Source organism: Hippocampus comes, unplaced genomic scaffold, assembly GCF_001891065.2.
Source record: "Hippocampus comes isolate QL1 unplaced genomic scaffold, H_comes_QL1_v1.1 scaffold121, whole genome shotgun sequence".
In the NCBI taxonomy this organism is placed as follows: domain Eukaryota; kingdom Metazoa; phylum Chordata; class Actinopteri; order Syngnathiformes; family Syngnathidae; genus Hippocampus; species Hippocampus comes.
The window spans coordinates 610,370-626,583 of record NW_017805986.1 but is presented as its reverse complement, the minus strand read 5'-3'; the positions used below and the strand labels follow the sequence as shown (position 1 = coordinate 626,583).

Genomic DNA, 16,214 nt, shown 5'->3' with positions numbered 1-16,214 from the left:
AAAAGAAAAAAAACAACAAAAACAGAAATAATAATTACATGTAAAATTAACCCAAAAAGCTCATGCAGGATTATAATTGACAAAACTAAGGACTTTTTAGCTCTAAATATAGTCCGTTTTAGAATCTCATTTGTATATTCTATGATCAGACTGTATCGTACCAAATTAGCCGTGTTTATGAACACATAACTTTATGAATGAGTATTAATATGTTATAAAAGCACTCCCACCAGGGTTGCATCTCTTCGAGGAGGAGGTTTTTGCCTGAGAACCGGGGAACCTGCGAAAAAGAGAAAGAACAAATACTGTAAAAAGCACAGTATGAAAAAAATACTGTACACAAATATTGAATACATAAGTGCAATCCACAAAGCAGAATGGAATTAAACAACAGTTTACAGTAATCACACTCCAACGGCATTTCGTTAACTCTAAATTATATTGTGTGTAATTCCACTATCAACCACTAGATGTCAATAGTGGTTAGTTGGTGACGATCGAGGTACAGTATATTGTCAGATGATAAATTAAATTTACTCAATTGGGGGACTGCAGGGGGAAACGGATTTGTTAACTGGAAACACAAAGGGATCGGTGCAGGGGACTCTGTGTGTACAATTTTGTTGTTATCCTTTTCTCTTACTCTCCCCCATTACATTATATGTGTTTGAATGTGCTTCTCTGATTTTGAAAGTATGTTAAAAGACCTTCAAAAATCTGATTGTAAAGGAAATAGGGTATTTGTACATCGCAGGCTGGTCGGGAATGAAACCCATGGAATGAAGAAAGGATTACCGTTGTACTAAAATTGGCAAATATATTTCAGAATACTTTGGAAGGCTAAAAATGTTTAAATACTTGAAATCTAAATGTATGAATGTCCCCAGAGATAAACACTTTCAAGATGAATGATTGCTGACCGATTTCCACCCGGTGAGGTGCAACGCGGGCCACGGCTGGCGAGGCCTGCTCCGTTCTGCCTTTGCCGTCCTGAGGAGTGCCAACGGGGCCCGAGTCCGAACACAGGACCGGTAAGCTGATCTCCTTGCGGGCCACTTGGGGGCTCTCCGTGACCTCATCGCCGCCGACGTCTTTGTCGCCCGGGGCCTTCTTGTTGAGCAGATTACTGATCTCCATGATATTTCCGATGATCTCCACCGGGCCGGTCACCGTCTTTTTTCTGGGGGAAAGGTCCTCCTTCATCTTCTTGAGATAGGAAGCTGGAGCCCAGCCCTCCTTATCTTGGTACCTGGGAGTAAATCACACACAAGTCCAACTCCACACGACATGTTTTTTGTCATTTCAGGCGTGTGAAGTGAGACTCACCTGATGAACCACCAACCTTCCAAGTTCTTCTGGATCACTTCCACAACTGCTCCTTTCTCAAAGGCTATTTCATCTTTGCCCTGACTGGTGTACGGCTGCACTGTGACGTACTTCTCCTCTGCCAAAGGCACAGCAAAACATTTTGGGGTTTTATATGGGGGGGGAAAAAATGGTGGTCCAAAAATATTCAGATGTCTTATTTCCATCTTAAATGTATAAAATTGCAAATTTGTGAAAGGTTATTATAGTTACAGAAAACTAGGGAAATAACTAAATAGGCCAAAACAAGTCACATTTTTAAAATGTACAGTGGCCCCGCGGGGCACGGGGATCAGGCTGGCCTGCAAACAGAAAAATCCGTGTGTAATTGACCCCCATTGAAATGCATTGAAAAAAAAATTATTTAACCCTAAAAATTCTTCAGAAAACGCTGATCAACATTCAAATTGTGTTTTGCAAGAAAAACGGGGGGAATGGGCAAAAGAAATCCTCCCCCCATATTTTTTTTATATTTCAGTACTCCAACATGATTCCTTATTTCTGTATTGGATACTTCTGTAAAGTGCATTTTAAAGTCAGCGTGAACAGAGCAGTGCTCCTAAAGGGCCACACAGTATAACATTATGGGCAACACATCTTGAAAGTCGACTATTATGCAGCACGCACAGCAATCCCAAAGATATAAACGTCGCACACAGGCTGCCATTCATTTGCTTTTGTTTACATGAAGTGCACCTTTGGCGAGCCGGCGTCCTATGAAGTGTCCTTGGCCTCTTACCTCAGCACATAATAGCCAGCCGGAGGCTCGGTGCTGATTTACGCATTCCTGTAAGGCCAGCGGGCCGTTGCAGAGACACCGTTTCCCGTCATTAGGGCAATTCCTGACCGAATCTTGCCTGACAGAGTCCCAAAAGTGCACAGTGACAAAAGTTTGAAAAAGAAGATGAAGTAGCGTTTTGGGATCCGGTTTACAAATACTTCATCCCCCCCCCCCCCTCCCTCTTTTCTCAAGGTTGTCTTGTCGCATACGAGAAGCGGGAAAGTGATTCCCCTCACTGTTTAGATCTCGGGTTTTAGGCAATTGTATTTTAGTTTTTAATATCATTTAAATTTTTGTTTTGACAGTAAATATGATGATATGATATCTGAATTTATAGTGCAGCCCGATGGTCCAGTGGTTAGCGCATCGACCTCACAGTGCATAGGTACCGGTTCAATTCCAGGCCTGCATGGGTTTTCTCCGGGTACTCCGGTTTCCTCCCACATCCCAAAAACATGCATGGCAGGCTGATTGAAGACTCTAAATTGTCCCGAGGTGTGTGTGTGAATGCGGATGGTTGTTTGCCTCTGTGTGCCCTGCGATTGGCTGGCAATCAGTTCAGGGTGTCCCCCACCTACTACCCGAAGACAGCTGGGATGGGCTCCAGCACCCTCCGCGACCCTTGTGAGGATAAAGTGGATCGGAAAATGGATGGATGAATTTAGAGTCGCGTCTTCAATGCAGTACCAGATTCTGCCACAACATGCCTGGCAGCAGTGAGGTCTATGGGAAGAGATGCAGTGCAAGAAGCAGAGCTAAAGCCGTTTTTTTATGTTGCTGCACCGTGTGATGTCGCAGTTGTTTGAAGATTTATTCTTGAGACACTAACGCTAATTTCCATTAGCCTGTCTCGCGCTAACAACTTCACTGAGAGTGTACTGCATTGCCCTATGGAAGGATGTATATGCGCCTATATGCTTTTGGTCCTTCCCTCTGGTACCAAGTGGCCCATGAACCAGTACCGGGGTGCAGACCAGTGGGGGGGTTCACTGTAATTCCTGCGACCCTTTCCCAAGTTTGTCCAGGAGCAGACAGGAAGCGATATAGCAATCCCCTTTCTTTTCAATGCGAGACAAAGATCCAGAGAAAGAGGATATTTATGTATTTTTGACCTTGTGCACCGTTTATTGTATAGGCGTCCCGAAAAAACCTTTCCCATCTCAAAACAATATCCAGCGGAGCAAAGAGGGGAAACTCTGAATCAGATGTTTTGTTAACCACAACATGCCTCGCCTCCATCACTGTTCGAGATGATTCGAGTGGAGTCAGCACAATCTTTCGAGTCCTCGGGTGGAAACAACGCTCTCGCTCTCTCTACTCCAGCGCGGTGCGCCAAGCACAAATTTGGTCTGAACCCAAACGGCCTCACTGCTCCTCTAATGGTGACTGACCATCTTGGCCTTGCCTGTGATTGCCTTAAACGCCATTTTTGATGCGTCAAGATTGTTCGCAATTTGCGCCGGAGACGAGTCAATATCTGGCTCTAACTCGGCACTTAAATGCAGCGTCAGGCCGATCCCGCTGTGTGTTGTGCAACAGCTTTTCAGTGCGTGGGCGAGAGCTGTTTGGGGAGAATTTGGCAGGCTTGGAATACAACAAAAACACTTCAACAAAAAAAATCTTTGGTAACATCATTTCAGTTAATTGTTCGGCATAAAGCTCCTGAGTTCAATGCAGCTTCCCTGCAGACATAATTGCGAGAATAAACCTGAGCCGAGACCACAAAATAGCCGCATAGCACTGCTTTTGTTGAAATGAAACACCTCACTTCAACATAGTTCGGCACACTATAGTTCCTTTAATTTACAATATATTTTATCCGTCTGTCAAATAAACAGCTTGTGGCAAGCAAGCTTTTCCTCTTCTTTTGAAAAAAACTGTCCGCGACAGCCTTCTTTTCATTGAGTCAAAGTGATGTTACATGATCCCTTTTTTTGAGCAAGAGAGTGAAAACAGCCACGAAGGAATATTTTTTAAATGTGTCATTTAATATGTTTGGTTTTGTTTAAAGCATGTGGGAAGGATAAAATTAATTATGGTCCTTTTCTTTCGGAGATTTTCCTTTGGCCAAAGAGCAATATTGTCATTTTACTTTTTGTTAACAATAAAGGGCTATTTCATTTATTTTATTTAAGTTTATACATGTACTGTATGTCACTACAAACTGATGATTTTTCTTTTGGGGTGTTTTTTGGGGTTGGGGGGGTGGCTGGGACAGATTAATGGCATTCCAATGAATTTCAATAGGGGGACATGATTTGAAGGAGTTATTTTCTCTCAAAGGGTGGCTTATAAGTGCTGATTTGAAGGTCAGTTAGTGGTTAGTCATGGTGGATTGACGTCAACACAGGATGCAGCATGAGACAAACAGCGACGTCAGGAGCACACACACGCACACAAACAAAGGCATTGAAGTTGCAGCATCTGTCTCACTTCACCTCGGCTCTGCTGCCGGCTGATGACACCCCCCAGCGTCCATCTCCGGTCCAGCCTCTTCAGGTGGGCCTTGTGGCGCTTAGTGACTGACGGACACAAACGTCGACCAGACAGCGGTGAACACGCACATACATGGAAAGCGAGTGCGAAGCGGCACATGTTAAAAACACACAACACGCTATGAGCTGCACATGGAAGACGGTGGGTGGACGGTTAAGGGTGGAATGATGGAAGGGTTACGGGGGACGTGTTGAAAAAAAAAAAGACATCTCCTCTGCAGCTTTTAATTAGGAAGTTGTTAGCGTGGTTTCTTCATCCTGTCATACTGCAGCATCTGGGCCACACATTGCTGCCCCCCGGGAAATGCATCAGATTACTGGAACAGCTGACTACGCCTCATAAGCCTCAAAGAGCCCGTAGATTCCACTTGTAGGGCTCATTGTGTATTAAATGTACAGGTGTACCCAATGAAGTGGCCCGTCGGTTTATATTTCATATAAGTCATATAAGTCCTTCTTGTGTATGGAGCAAATGTGAACCAAAGTCCAATCCAGTGTTACATTTTTGCACAATAAGGCAATTGTGTGGCAAAAACATCTTTTGGCCACACTCTTACAAAACCTCCGTATGTGTTTGGAAGACTAATAATCATTTCCATACTCCCATTTGTTGTTGGGTCCAACAAAACGCTGCGTAAGACTTTTTTGCAAATCTGCTGCAATTGCTTCACTTTCATTTCAAAAGAGTCCAAAAGGGAGAATTTTCCACTTATTATGTGGATGGAAGGCAACACGAGCGGCATTCTTGAGCGAGGCCATCCAAAGGTGTTCTTGGGCAAGACTGCTACGTGGGCAAAAGTATTACAGCACCTGAAGCGTGTCTATGGGAATTTCTTGCCTTATTGTTGGGCCTAAGTGAGGCCTTAGTCACAGTTTGCCTTGCAGTTAGCAATATAGTAACACTCTATTGCGACCAATCGCAGAAGCGGCTTACATTGCCTTGTTTGGAATGCTAGCCCAACGCTAGATTATTGTTAGCACTGACATTTTTTAGAAGCATGACAGTGTTCCGCATGACTGTTTATCACAACGAACCACTTTTATTATGGGTGGGGGAGGGGGATTATTGAAGTGAGAATACGTTCAAATCCTGCATTCAGTTTTAAAACTGCAACATTGCCTTGTTTGCAGTGCTAGGCTAATGCTAGCTTAGTATCGCTAGCGCTGGTATTTTGTAGAAACTGGACAGCATTCCGTGTAACTATGCATCGTGACTACGCACTTTCATAATTGGGGGTGGGAGGTATTTTTGAAGTGAGGCTACATTCAAATCTTGCTATCGGTTTTAAAATTCCAACAATAAAAATAATTATAACTGTTATTAATTGATTCTTGGCCAATGGCTTAAGTCACTAACTGTCGCAAGCTTAGAATAAGTGAGTTATAGTGATAGAAAGTGTTGTTTGATTCAAATTTCTCTTGACCGGTGGTCATTGTCATTTCCTGTTTAATGCTTCATGTTTAGCGCGGTTCATAAAAAAAGGTAATTTGACCTTTGAAAATGGAAACACTCCCTATCATGTAAAGAGTGAGTAACATCCTGGTGTGTACAATGCACGACTGTACAGCTCATCAGCGGGCTGTGGTCTGCTCTCTCCTGGAACCCCTCCTCGCCACTGACGCAGACTTGAATCCGCGCTCTGTTCAAGCGTGCTTACGATGGCAAGTGGGCATGGAAAGCGGTTCACGGCGGGCCGACATCAGCCGTGAGGAGACGCCAGTGTCAGAGGCCCAGTTTTCTTGTCACCAATCAAAGGTGGAGAGGTTTGTGGCTATAAAGCGCAGAGTGTTCGCGTGTTCAGGTGGGCGTGCGTGCGGTTGCGATGACTTACCTTCCCCGCTTTTTGAGGCGGCGAGCTCCAAGTCATCTCGTGTGCCGCTGTGAGAGTTGAGATAGGTAGCGGGGACCCACCCTTGCTCCTCTGAGGTGCTGACAAACCACCAGCCTGTGAAAATAAATCAACGCAGCAGATGACGGACGTGGACGGACATTTACAATGTTTTTTTTTTTTTCCACCGGGTACCTTTGCATACGATCTGGTGATCTGGAAAATGAATTTCAATAAATTATTGCTGTTTTTGTGCATTTCATCAAAATAAAAGCAGCACTCTGTAATACTGCACTTTATAAAAACATCGGCTGTTTTTTGTGTGCTCGTCTTGGCCACCGGGAGGCAGTATAACACAGTCAGAGTCACGCAGAAGAAGAGTACTGTACTACTGCAAGTGACTCAGTAAGATGGTATAATATTACCATTTTTTATATATGTGACATTAAGAATATATGCCTATGAGTACTGTCAAAATGATCTGTCTACTGTACATGTCTTGCTCTGCAATTTTCTAAAATCCATTGCCACTAAAACACCAAGCTCCAAGTCATCTCGTGTGCCGCTGTGAGAGTTGAGATAGGTAGCGGGGACCCACCCTTGCTCCTCTGAGGTGCTGACAAACCACCAGCCTGTGAAAATAAATCAACGCAGCAGATGACGGACGTGGACGGACATTTACAATGTTTTTTTTTTTTTCCACCGGGTACCTTTGCATACGATCTGGTGATCTGGAAAATGAATTTCAATAAATTATTGCTGTTTTTGTGCATTTCATCAAAATAAAAGCAGCACTCTGTAATACTGCACTTTATAAAAACATCGGCTGTTTTTTGTGTGCTCGTCTTGGCCACCGGGAGGCAGTATAACACAGTCAGAGTCACGCAGAAGAAGAGTACTGTACTACTGCAAGTGACTCAGTAAGATGGTATAATATTACCATTTTTTATATATGTGACATTAAGAATATATGCCTATGAGTACTGTCAAAATGATCTGCCGACTGTACATGTCTTGCTCTGCAATTTTCAAAAATCCATTGCCGCTAAAACACCTATGGATGTGAACTGTGAGCGGTTCATTGGCGTATTTTTTTTTTTTTTAAAGCTAATCGGACTTTCCTGTGTGGATGTTTCGAAAGCACAATGTACAATTTGTCTTTGTTTAATTTTTAGTCTGACAGTAAACTCGAAGTGGGAGTGGCAATAAACAGACTGAGGCCTTTATTTAATTTTATTTACTTATTTTTGATGAATTGTTCAATATTTGCCAAACAGCTGCTTATTGCGAAGTGAGTTGAATTGAGTTCACGGATACCACACAGCGCTTGTCTCTAAAATCCCCACATGCAACATTCCGAGCTCTCACATTCTTTTCTCGTGCAGAGTTATATAGGTGAAGCAAGCCGACTTCAGCAAAATATTTTGACCTCGGGTCAAAAGATTCTAACAAGTTGATAAATGACCGCTTTTGCAATGTACAAATGGCTCCAATGTCTTTGGCAATGGGAAAATGATTCCACTCATGTTGTCTGTTTCTTAACAGGAATGAAACTTAGCTGTCACTTTTTTTTTTCCAGTCGTCACGGGAGCAGTCGGAAAAGTCGCTGAATATAGCAACCAAGTTGGCAACACTGGCTGCTTGTGTAAACAAACGGCTGGGTCAGTTTTACTGTAAAGTGCCTTTCGTGTCCTCAATCAATCGAACTCAGCCATGCAAATCTAACAGCGTCATGAAAATCTTATTATTGACCAAAATTGACACACACCGGTATAATGATAAGTCTCTTCATTATACAGTATGCATGGGATTCTGTACTATATACCGGTCGTGTGTGTAAAAAGTGGCTAAAGGATAGTTAACCATTTTTGTTTTTACATGGTCTTATCCCACAAATTATTTTCTTTTCTTCATCATACTGAACATTTTGCACATAAAGTCGCTGAATATAGCAACCAAGTTGGCAACACTAGCTGCTTGTGTAAACAAACGGCTGGGTCAGTATTACTGTAAAGTGCCTTTCGTGTCCTCAAAATCGAACTCAGCCATGCAAATGTAACAGCGTCATGAAAATCTTATTGACCAAAATTGACACACACCAGTATAATGAAAAGGCTCTTCATTATACAGTATGTATGGGATTCTGTACTATATACCGGTAGTGTGTGTAAAAAGTGGCTAAAGTATAGTTAACTTTTTTTTTTTTTACATGGTCTTATCCCACAAATTCTTATTTTATTTTCTTCATCATACTGAACATTTTGCACATGCCCCTAAAATTGCTGTCCACCTTGGCGTCCAGCATTTCATCTTTCTTCAATGCAGACAGAGACAGTGGCTGGTTGCAGAATTAATGAATTATGAACTAATTGTCATCATTTTTTTTTTTTACATGGTCTTATCCCACAAATTCTTATTTTATTTTCTTCATCATACTGAACATTTTGCACGAGTTGGCAAGCTCATAAATTTCATTTTGAACAGCAAAACACCTATTTAAATCAATGAAGTTCGATGGCAGATCTCAACTTTTTCTCGGGTGAAATGAGGAAGTCTTAAAAGCACCTTGTGGCAATCTTGTCAGTGTAAGAAGTGCACATCTGCCAGGGTGTGTGTATGTGTGTGTGTGTGTGTGTGTGTGTGTGTGTGGCTGGATGTTGTCAAGCTTAACATGACCACTCAAAAGTGAAATATTAGTTTCAGAAATGCAAACAGGACGCTTGCTAACTGATTCCTCTTGATGAGTCAACCGTGTGCTCATTAAATGACCAAATTAGCCGAAAATGTCCACCCTGTTGGCAAGCTCATAAATTTCATTTTGAACAGCAAAGCACCTATTTAAATCAATGAAGCTCGATGGCAGATCTTAACTTTTTCTCAGGTGAAATGAGGAAGTCTTAAAAGCACCTTGTGGCAATCTTGTCAGTGTAAGAAGTGCACATCTGCCAGGGACGATGGATAAATATGCAAATCAATTTGGTTAAGATTCTTTCCATTGCACAGCTCAGAGCAATTACTGTATGTTTAATTGATGTTTGGTGTAGGGAAGTGTTGATGGAAATAATTTCGCTGAACCCCAAAACTTTGCGACACCCTTTGCCACACGCGTGACCGCCCTCTGCATGAGCTCCCACAGCTGGCACCGAAAGCATCCTATACGTATGCGGTCCGCCACCCCAGTGTCTTGTTTGTTGTGGTAACGGAGACACAATGCACCTGACAGCTGCTCGGAGAACCATAAAGAGAATAAGAAGTGCGCCATCACAGCTGGCCCAAACCTCTAGCGCACGTGTTCCTGACAAAATGTTGTGTTTTGAGGGCCTTTATTTCTACCATGGGAAGAATTGGGAAAACCCCCAATGTAACGGGTTGTTGCCATCTCTCTTATGCATGTGGATGTGATCAACGGACATGCACGCTACGCTAGCAGGAAAGCCGTTTTGAGCATTTATTCCGTGTCATTGCTATCCATCTTAAAGTCCATGCGCTCGTACGGGCTTTGTCCTAACTCGGAGTAAGACAATTCAGTGCACTAGTAAAATGGCAAGTGTTCACTAGTCGAACAATTGTGTCTTACGAATTATGTTTATTTTCCACTACGGTATGACATTTCTGCACACTAGTAGAATAACTGGCATACTCTTGACAACTCCACGTTATTCGGTTACCTATTTGACAGACAGAACTTGTTAAACTCGGTAGCTGTGAGTCCCACTCTTCCCTTCTGTCTTACAGTGGTCCACAGGGTTCTTTTTTGGGGCCCCTGCTGTTTCTTTCTGTAACCTGTCCTCAGGTTATATCTTAAGAAAAAAATAGATGTTTTTTTCCACTGATATGTAGATGACAGTCAGATCTGTGTCCCGCTACCCAAAGTTTTTATTTATTTATTTATTTATTTATTTTCATTAGCGCGAGTACGCTCTTCACAGCGGCTGAAGAGCGTACTAGTACATTACCCTTAACATGTATGTGAAGAATATGGAAGATATACTCAGCAGGCTTGCCATGAGCTACAATTTCAAGGCACAGCTGACTCAACGTACATACAAATGAATCGCAGCAAGCTGTTGAGGGTGCAGTAGCAAAGAAGCAGATCCATATGGCAAAAAAATGAAATAAAATTGCACTACAGATGTGGGATGACGCACATGTCATCTTTGGCAAACGCACGTGGACTGTGTTGGAAAAGATCACAACACAAGTCAATCACTAATGGGCCCTCCTATATTTTTCGATGGGTGTTTTCCACTCCCAGCCGCTCCCTGTGTTGCTAACAACAAGTTGGAGGGGGGAAAAAAATAATAAATAATCTGAATGCAGCCAATTGCTGACCGGCACCAATCATTTCTGTGCAGCACGATAGCTCTTAAGTCAGCATGTTGAATGTATCAAAATACTTTGTATTGTTTTAGTAGAGCGTGCACTCTTCATCTGCACTTTTATAGGACCAGAATGTCTTTGAAGGAGGAGCCTGTCACAGCATTTTCTGCATTCACTTGAGTTATTTCTATTAAATGCATTGTAGCTATGAGAAAGAGGTCGTAAAAAGGATATTGACAAAGAACTCAACTCTATTTGTGTTCCATACGGTTCTTGAAATCTGGAAACTCTGAGCGAGCTTCATTTTCACTGTAATCCACACCAGATTGCCCCGACGGGGAAAACAAATACACACAAATTGTTTTTTTTCCACCTTAAAGGACTGGATGATATGTAAAAAGGAGACGGTGTTCCCAAACACAACTAATCAAGTGTGCTAACGGCGCAGAAATTGGACATGATGAGACCCGTAAGGAATGAAAACTTTCACGAGCAAATAACAAAAAAACAAAAGCTCTACACTTCTCACTGATTCAGCAACAAACCAAAGTTTTTCTGGACCTGGAATGATGAGGAATGCATCGGCGCAGCAGTCCTGCAAGATATCTGACACCACTGTCAAGTAGAGCAGCAGAAAACCTCATTCAGTTCCAGCTTCTGTATTTATTAACAGTAGATCCAGTATCCACACACAAGAGAGGGAGGTATCAACACACACGCACACACACACTTCCAGTTTTCATAAAACACTGGGTTTCAATGACCTGGGCGCCTCTGGTCTACCGAAAAGTTGGCGGGGGGGTTGCTGGAAAACGGCACAACACGACTTTCAAGAACGAATGTTGACCTAAGGAACTGCGTTCTCTCCCTCAAGAGCCGTGAAAGGATCGCCTCATGGTCCGAAAACGAAGCGTCGCTTGTACCAGGGGAGGCCCCCGCCGATGTCAAGACACAGCAGCCCTTCAAGGTGTGAAGGAAATGTTGGTTTAACTGACGAGCCGGTGGCAGACTCGCCGTCTTGCTCCCTAATCTGTGATAATTAAGACTACTTGCGCACCACTCTGACAGCCTCTCGAGCAAAATGGATCTTAAAAGCGATACGACAGGAGCTTTCGAAAACACGGGATGAGGTTAATGCCTCGCAATTGGTCCCCGAAGACTTCCGATGGAAATCTCAAGGAATGCGCAGGAAAGGAACGACAATGGGAGACTGATGCATTTCCATCTGGAACTGCAGCTTTGAAGAAAAAAAAAAAAAGACATTAAACTGTTGATTGTCTGTCACGGAGGTTCACAGATAGATTTTTAATCCCGCTGGAACAAAAGAAAAAACCTGAAGCTGCAAAAACCAAGACCGAAAGAAAGCATGCGCATGAAAGATAGAAGCAGCTTTTGGTGATATTTGCCAGTGTCTTGATTATCACTGACAAATTCTGCAATGCATGTGCTCGACCCGAGTTTACCGTCTTTCTGACAAGGTCGGAATTTGCGCCAGATAACTGAAAAGTGAGACGGTTCTTCCGTGCGACACAATGTGAAAGCCTCCAAGAGCACTGCACTTTCTTATCGTCATCCAAACCGTGTCTCAGTTCTGCCTGAAACAAAAGAGCGGACAGAAGAGAGACAATTCCTCCCAGGACGATGGCTTTCCGGGCACGTATCAATGGCGATCCATCAGAGCGGTGATAAATGGGTTGGGGGCGGAGTCTTGGAACACATCTGTTAATGAATGAATCCCTGATCCAGACTGGCAAATTGTCCATTGTGTACCTGTTCTTCTTTGTGTCAGCGGATGCATTGGACTTGTTACCCCTAAGCCATCGTGGACAGTTCAATGCTTCCGTCCTTATGGGAACAATTTAAACGAGGCCCTGGATGAGTTTGGAGGCGGGGGATGGGGATGGGGGGGATGAAAACCCTTACAGACCCTAAACCTCTTTATAGACACATTTGGGTCTGAACTCGAATGGCTTGCAAGCCAAGCCTCCTTTAGCCAGTGACCCTTAGGGATGCTCTCCTGGAAGAACGAAGAGAGATTCCCATGCACAGACACTTCAGAATACGGCAGAAATTCTTCCCAGAAGAGTGAACTGGAATATTTTCTTCCATTTCCAGTTCCTGTTGTAACGGTCGGGTAACCTAAAACCCGGACCCCATGGTTGCGCCAGTAAACTTGACTGACCATCCGCCAGTGGTGAAGCTAAATGCGCGCTCATTTTAAGGGACAGGTTAAGAAACATAAGGAATACAGATGCTGCAAGGGAGGCCTTGAACTTTTCTTGCCTGGCCTTCGAAGGGATGTGCTTGCTAAACACCACCAACCATTGTCGCGATACCAAATAAGGGAATATAATCAACATCAACTCTCCCAAGTCGAGTTCCGGAGAATTTAGGCCAGTCTTCATATTAAAGCGTGAGGCGGCCCAAACACCTTCCAAACGCACTCCACTCGCATGCGCCTTTTCCTTTCATTGGACAACCCATCTGTATGTGCAAATGGTGTGGGATCGCAGAGGATAAATCAAAAGACTTTCCAAACATGCGCTTGTTGAGCCGAGCGCTAAAGCTCATCTTGCCCTGCGCCCGCAGACAGACGCCGGGCGACTACAGTCGGGATATATTTTTACCATGTGAGAGTAGAACAGACATCCAGCACATCCATCATGTCGTTTCAAGGGCCGACGCGGCTTAATCTTGCAGAATTTCCTGCAGGTTCACTCGGCAGTGAGTCAGCCAGTTGAACATCAAAAGCAGGTGAAGAAACCCTTTTTACCTTCCAGGTTTTCCGCCGTTCCGATCTGCCAAAACTTTTGAGTGGGATGCAGAGGAACGTGAAGTCAAGGACTTCTGTCCTGAGTGACCTTTAGGTTCCTCATATGTTTTTACTTACGCTACTCCACCCTCTTTATTAAAGCGGGTGGGGAAGGCACAATGCATACAAAACAAGGGCGGTGCCAGCGGGTCTTGGGGCATTCCTTGAGTTCATTTGTAATTTATGAGGGCTGATCTAGACTTGGAATGGAGACAAGTTAAACACCGGCTGGTCCAGAGAAAGAGATTTGCTTCACCGGACCGGGCACAGCACGCCTCGGGGTGCCCTTGAGGGCATTGTCAAACTGGCTGTAGTAAGTACAACATTTCCAGGAAGTTTTCAATAAAGCACTCCATGGTGAGCTTTTTTTAACTCGCCGACGAGGTTGGTAGCTTGGTTTTGTTGAACATCTCTCATGGAGTGTAAACTGAGGAGAGGCATCCTGGAGGATCCATTAAGCCACCATAATGAACCGACCTCTCTGAACCACTAACTTTGGCAGGAAACGACTTTTTCCATTTCTCGACGCGTTTCTCCTGCGCTACTCTCAACAAGCAACCCCCTAGCAGCCCCGAGCCCCATCCCCACCTCCACCAAACTCCCACCAACGAGACAAATAAAACAAAGCATGCGTAATCATGCGAAGGGAGTGAGGACAGAATTATTATAAAACACAGTTTCCTCGCACGGCCCATAATGCCGCTGCGATAAAGCCTGTTCCTTTCTTTGCAAACAGGCACTGTGTTTTTATAAGTGGTTATCAGCCCTGATTTACGCGGGGTTGGATTTTGGTATGACAATTTATCAAAAAAGGATTACAAAGCGCCTCAGTGGCCTAATGGATAAGGCACTGGCCTCCTAAGCCAGGGATTGTGGGTTCAAGTCCCATCTGGGGTGGAAAGTTGCATTTTTTATGAGACGTCCTCCCAACAGTACCACCGACTCCAAACGCATCATTTCAAAATTGGATTCGTCTCCATCGTCAACACTGTCAGCACTGAAACAAGGGCTACGGAGCAAACTGCAGCATCCAGCCTTTCCAGCGGAAAATACCGCCTTGGCCGGGGAGAAGTGGAGAAAACTGGGCTCCCTTACAGCTCTGACCCAGATTCCCTGCCTCTCCAATGACATATATTATTTAATCCAAGGCGAGTGACGTGTGAACACCCAGCCAGCGACAGAATAATAAATAGCTGGGTGAAGTCAACAGCAAGACCAAAATTGGCCCGGACGCATCGGAAAACACTGCAAATATCTACCGATCGGCAGATTCTTGGCTTGCGTCTGGAATTAAGAGATCAATATGTCAGAAGACGTTAAATTATTTTTTTTTAACTTATCCCGCTTGGGGGAATCAACGCTAAATTAAATGAGCTCGAAATTCCTCTCCGCCACGTGCTTGTGTTAGTTTTGGCAAAGCCATATGGAGTGATGTCACGTAGCCCAATGGAGCGGCGTCAGCCTTCTTCCATCGCAGGAGCTGTTGATATTTCACGAGCTGGAAATCAAATCTAGAGGCGAGGCATGAACCTGTTAGCTTGGCGAACATGTCCAATCAGTGAAATAAGATGGAAACATACGGTGGGGCATTTTTGGAGCATCTGGTCCACACCATCAAAGGTTCCGGGTTTTGCTTGGATTGGTTCTCTCGAGGTAGTTCATTTTCCTACCGCATTCCGATAAACGAAAGGTTAATTATAGATTCTAAGTTGCCTTTAGGTGTGAATGGTTCTTTATGGGCCCCTGCTATGGAACGACGACCATTCCAGGAAGTACCCCGCCTCAGCTGTAACGAGCCTCCCGCTCCATCGTGAACCTGAACAGGATAAGTGCCGCAGACTGGATGAACAAATGTCAAAAGTTGGCAAATCATAACGAGAGTTAAGTGCAGTCAGTCGTCCGTCACATTCGACATGGCTCATTGGCACACGGCGGTCAACTGAAAGGCACGGAATTTGACTTCCTCCGAGGCCCTGGATGAAAGGGCTTGTAGATGTTAGCGCATACGTCTCGCTGTGGCTCCCCCATTGGGCTCAGATCCTACCGGAGCAGCGAGTGAAAACAAATATGTGAACCTGAGGCTCCCACACGTGACACTTCAAAGCCAACCCAGGCCACGTTCTCCTCGCTTAAGGCCAGCGCGGCGCGGAGTTTCAATCACACCCGTGGTGAAACCCAAGTCCCGTTCCCTTCCCGGTCACTGTTTTCCTCCTCCATCTCTCTTTCCGTGGCATGCCTCTGAAGAACACATGAGTCCCATTACTGTTTTACTGTCTCAGCACACCATTAAAGCTCAGCGTCAAACCCTTGCGGGCCTAAACCTCCCGGGCTCATCTTGCCATTCACGCTTTAAAACCGCTTTAGTTGTAATTGAGAGCTTTGACCAAAAACATATGGTTGGGTACTCCTGGTATTCATTACAAATAATCACCACTTGATGACATTTTTGCTATTCTGCTGTCTCGAAAGTCTTATTCTGTGATTGAATTGAATTTGCTGTAAGATCATCCTGGACAATGTTTGTGATTCTATTAAAAAAAAAAAAAAACTCTTGGCCCTGTCCACTAACATTTTCCAAGGCTTAAACTGCTGACTAAGGACTCTTTGCAGCT

At 44.1% G+C, this 16,214-nt stretch overlaps 1 protein-coding gene and 1 non-coding gene across 6 annotated transcripts in view; one reads left to right on the top strand and one right to left on the bottom strand.

Moving 5' to 3' along the window:
- Positions 1–16,214, bottom strand: part of LOC109528775 (SH3 and PX domain-containing protein 2A-like) — a 47,555-nt gene that overhangs the window by 3,844 nt on the left and 27,497 nt on the right. For 3 of the 5 annotated variants that reach the window (XM_019891732.1, XM_019891730.1, XM_019891734.1), the window contains 6 exons: positions 7,025–7,102; positions 6,474–6,509; positions 4,585–4,668; positions 1,327–1,444; positions 921–1,249; positions 231–280 (listed from right to left, as the gene is read on the bottom strand). In XM_019891732.1, coding sequence (XP_019747291.1) covers positions 231–280; positions 921–1,249; positions 1,327–1,444; positions 4,585–4,668; positions 6,474–6,509; positions 7,025–7,102 — 695 coding nt within the window. Of the gene's footprint in view, positions 1–230; positions 281–920; positions 1,250–1,326; positions 1,445–4,584; positions 4,669–6,473; positions 6,588–7,024; positions 7,103–16,214 lie in introns of all 5 variants that reach the window. The other 2 variants (XM_019891735.1, XM_019891731.1) reach the window with 2 other exon arrangements.
- On the top strand, positions 14,427–14,499 carry trnar-ccu (transfer RNA arginine (anticodon CCU)). The gene has a single exon. It is a non-coding gene; the product is annotated as a tRNA-Arg (tRNA).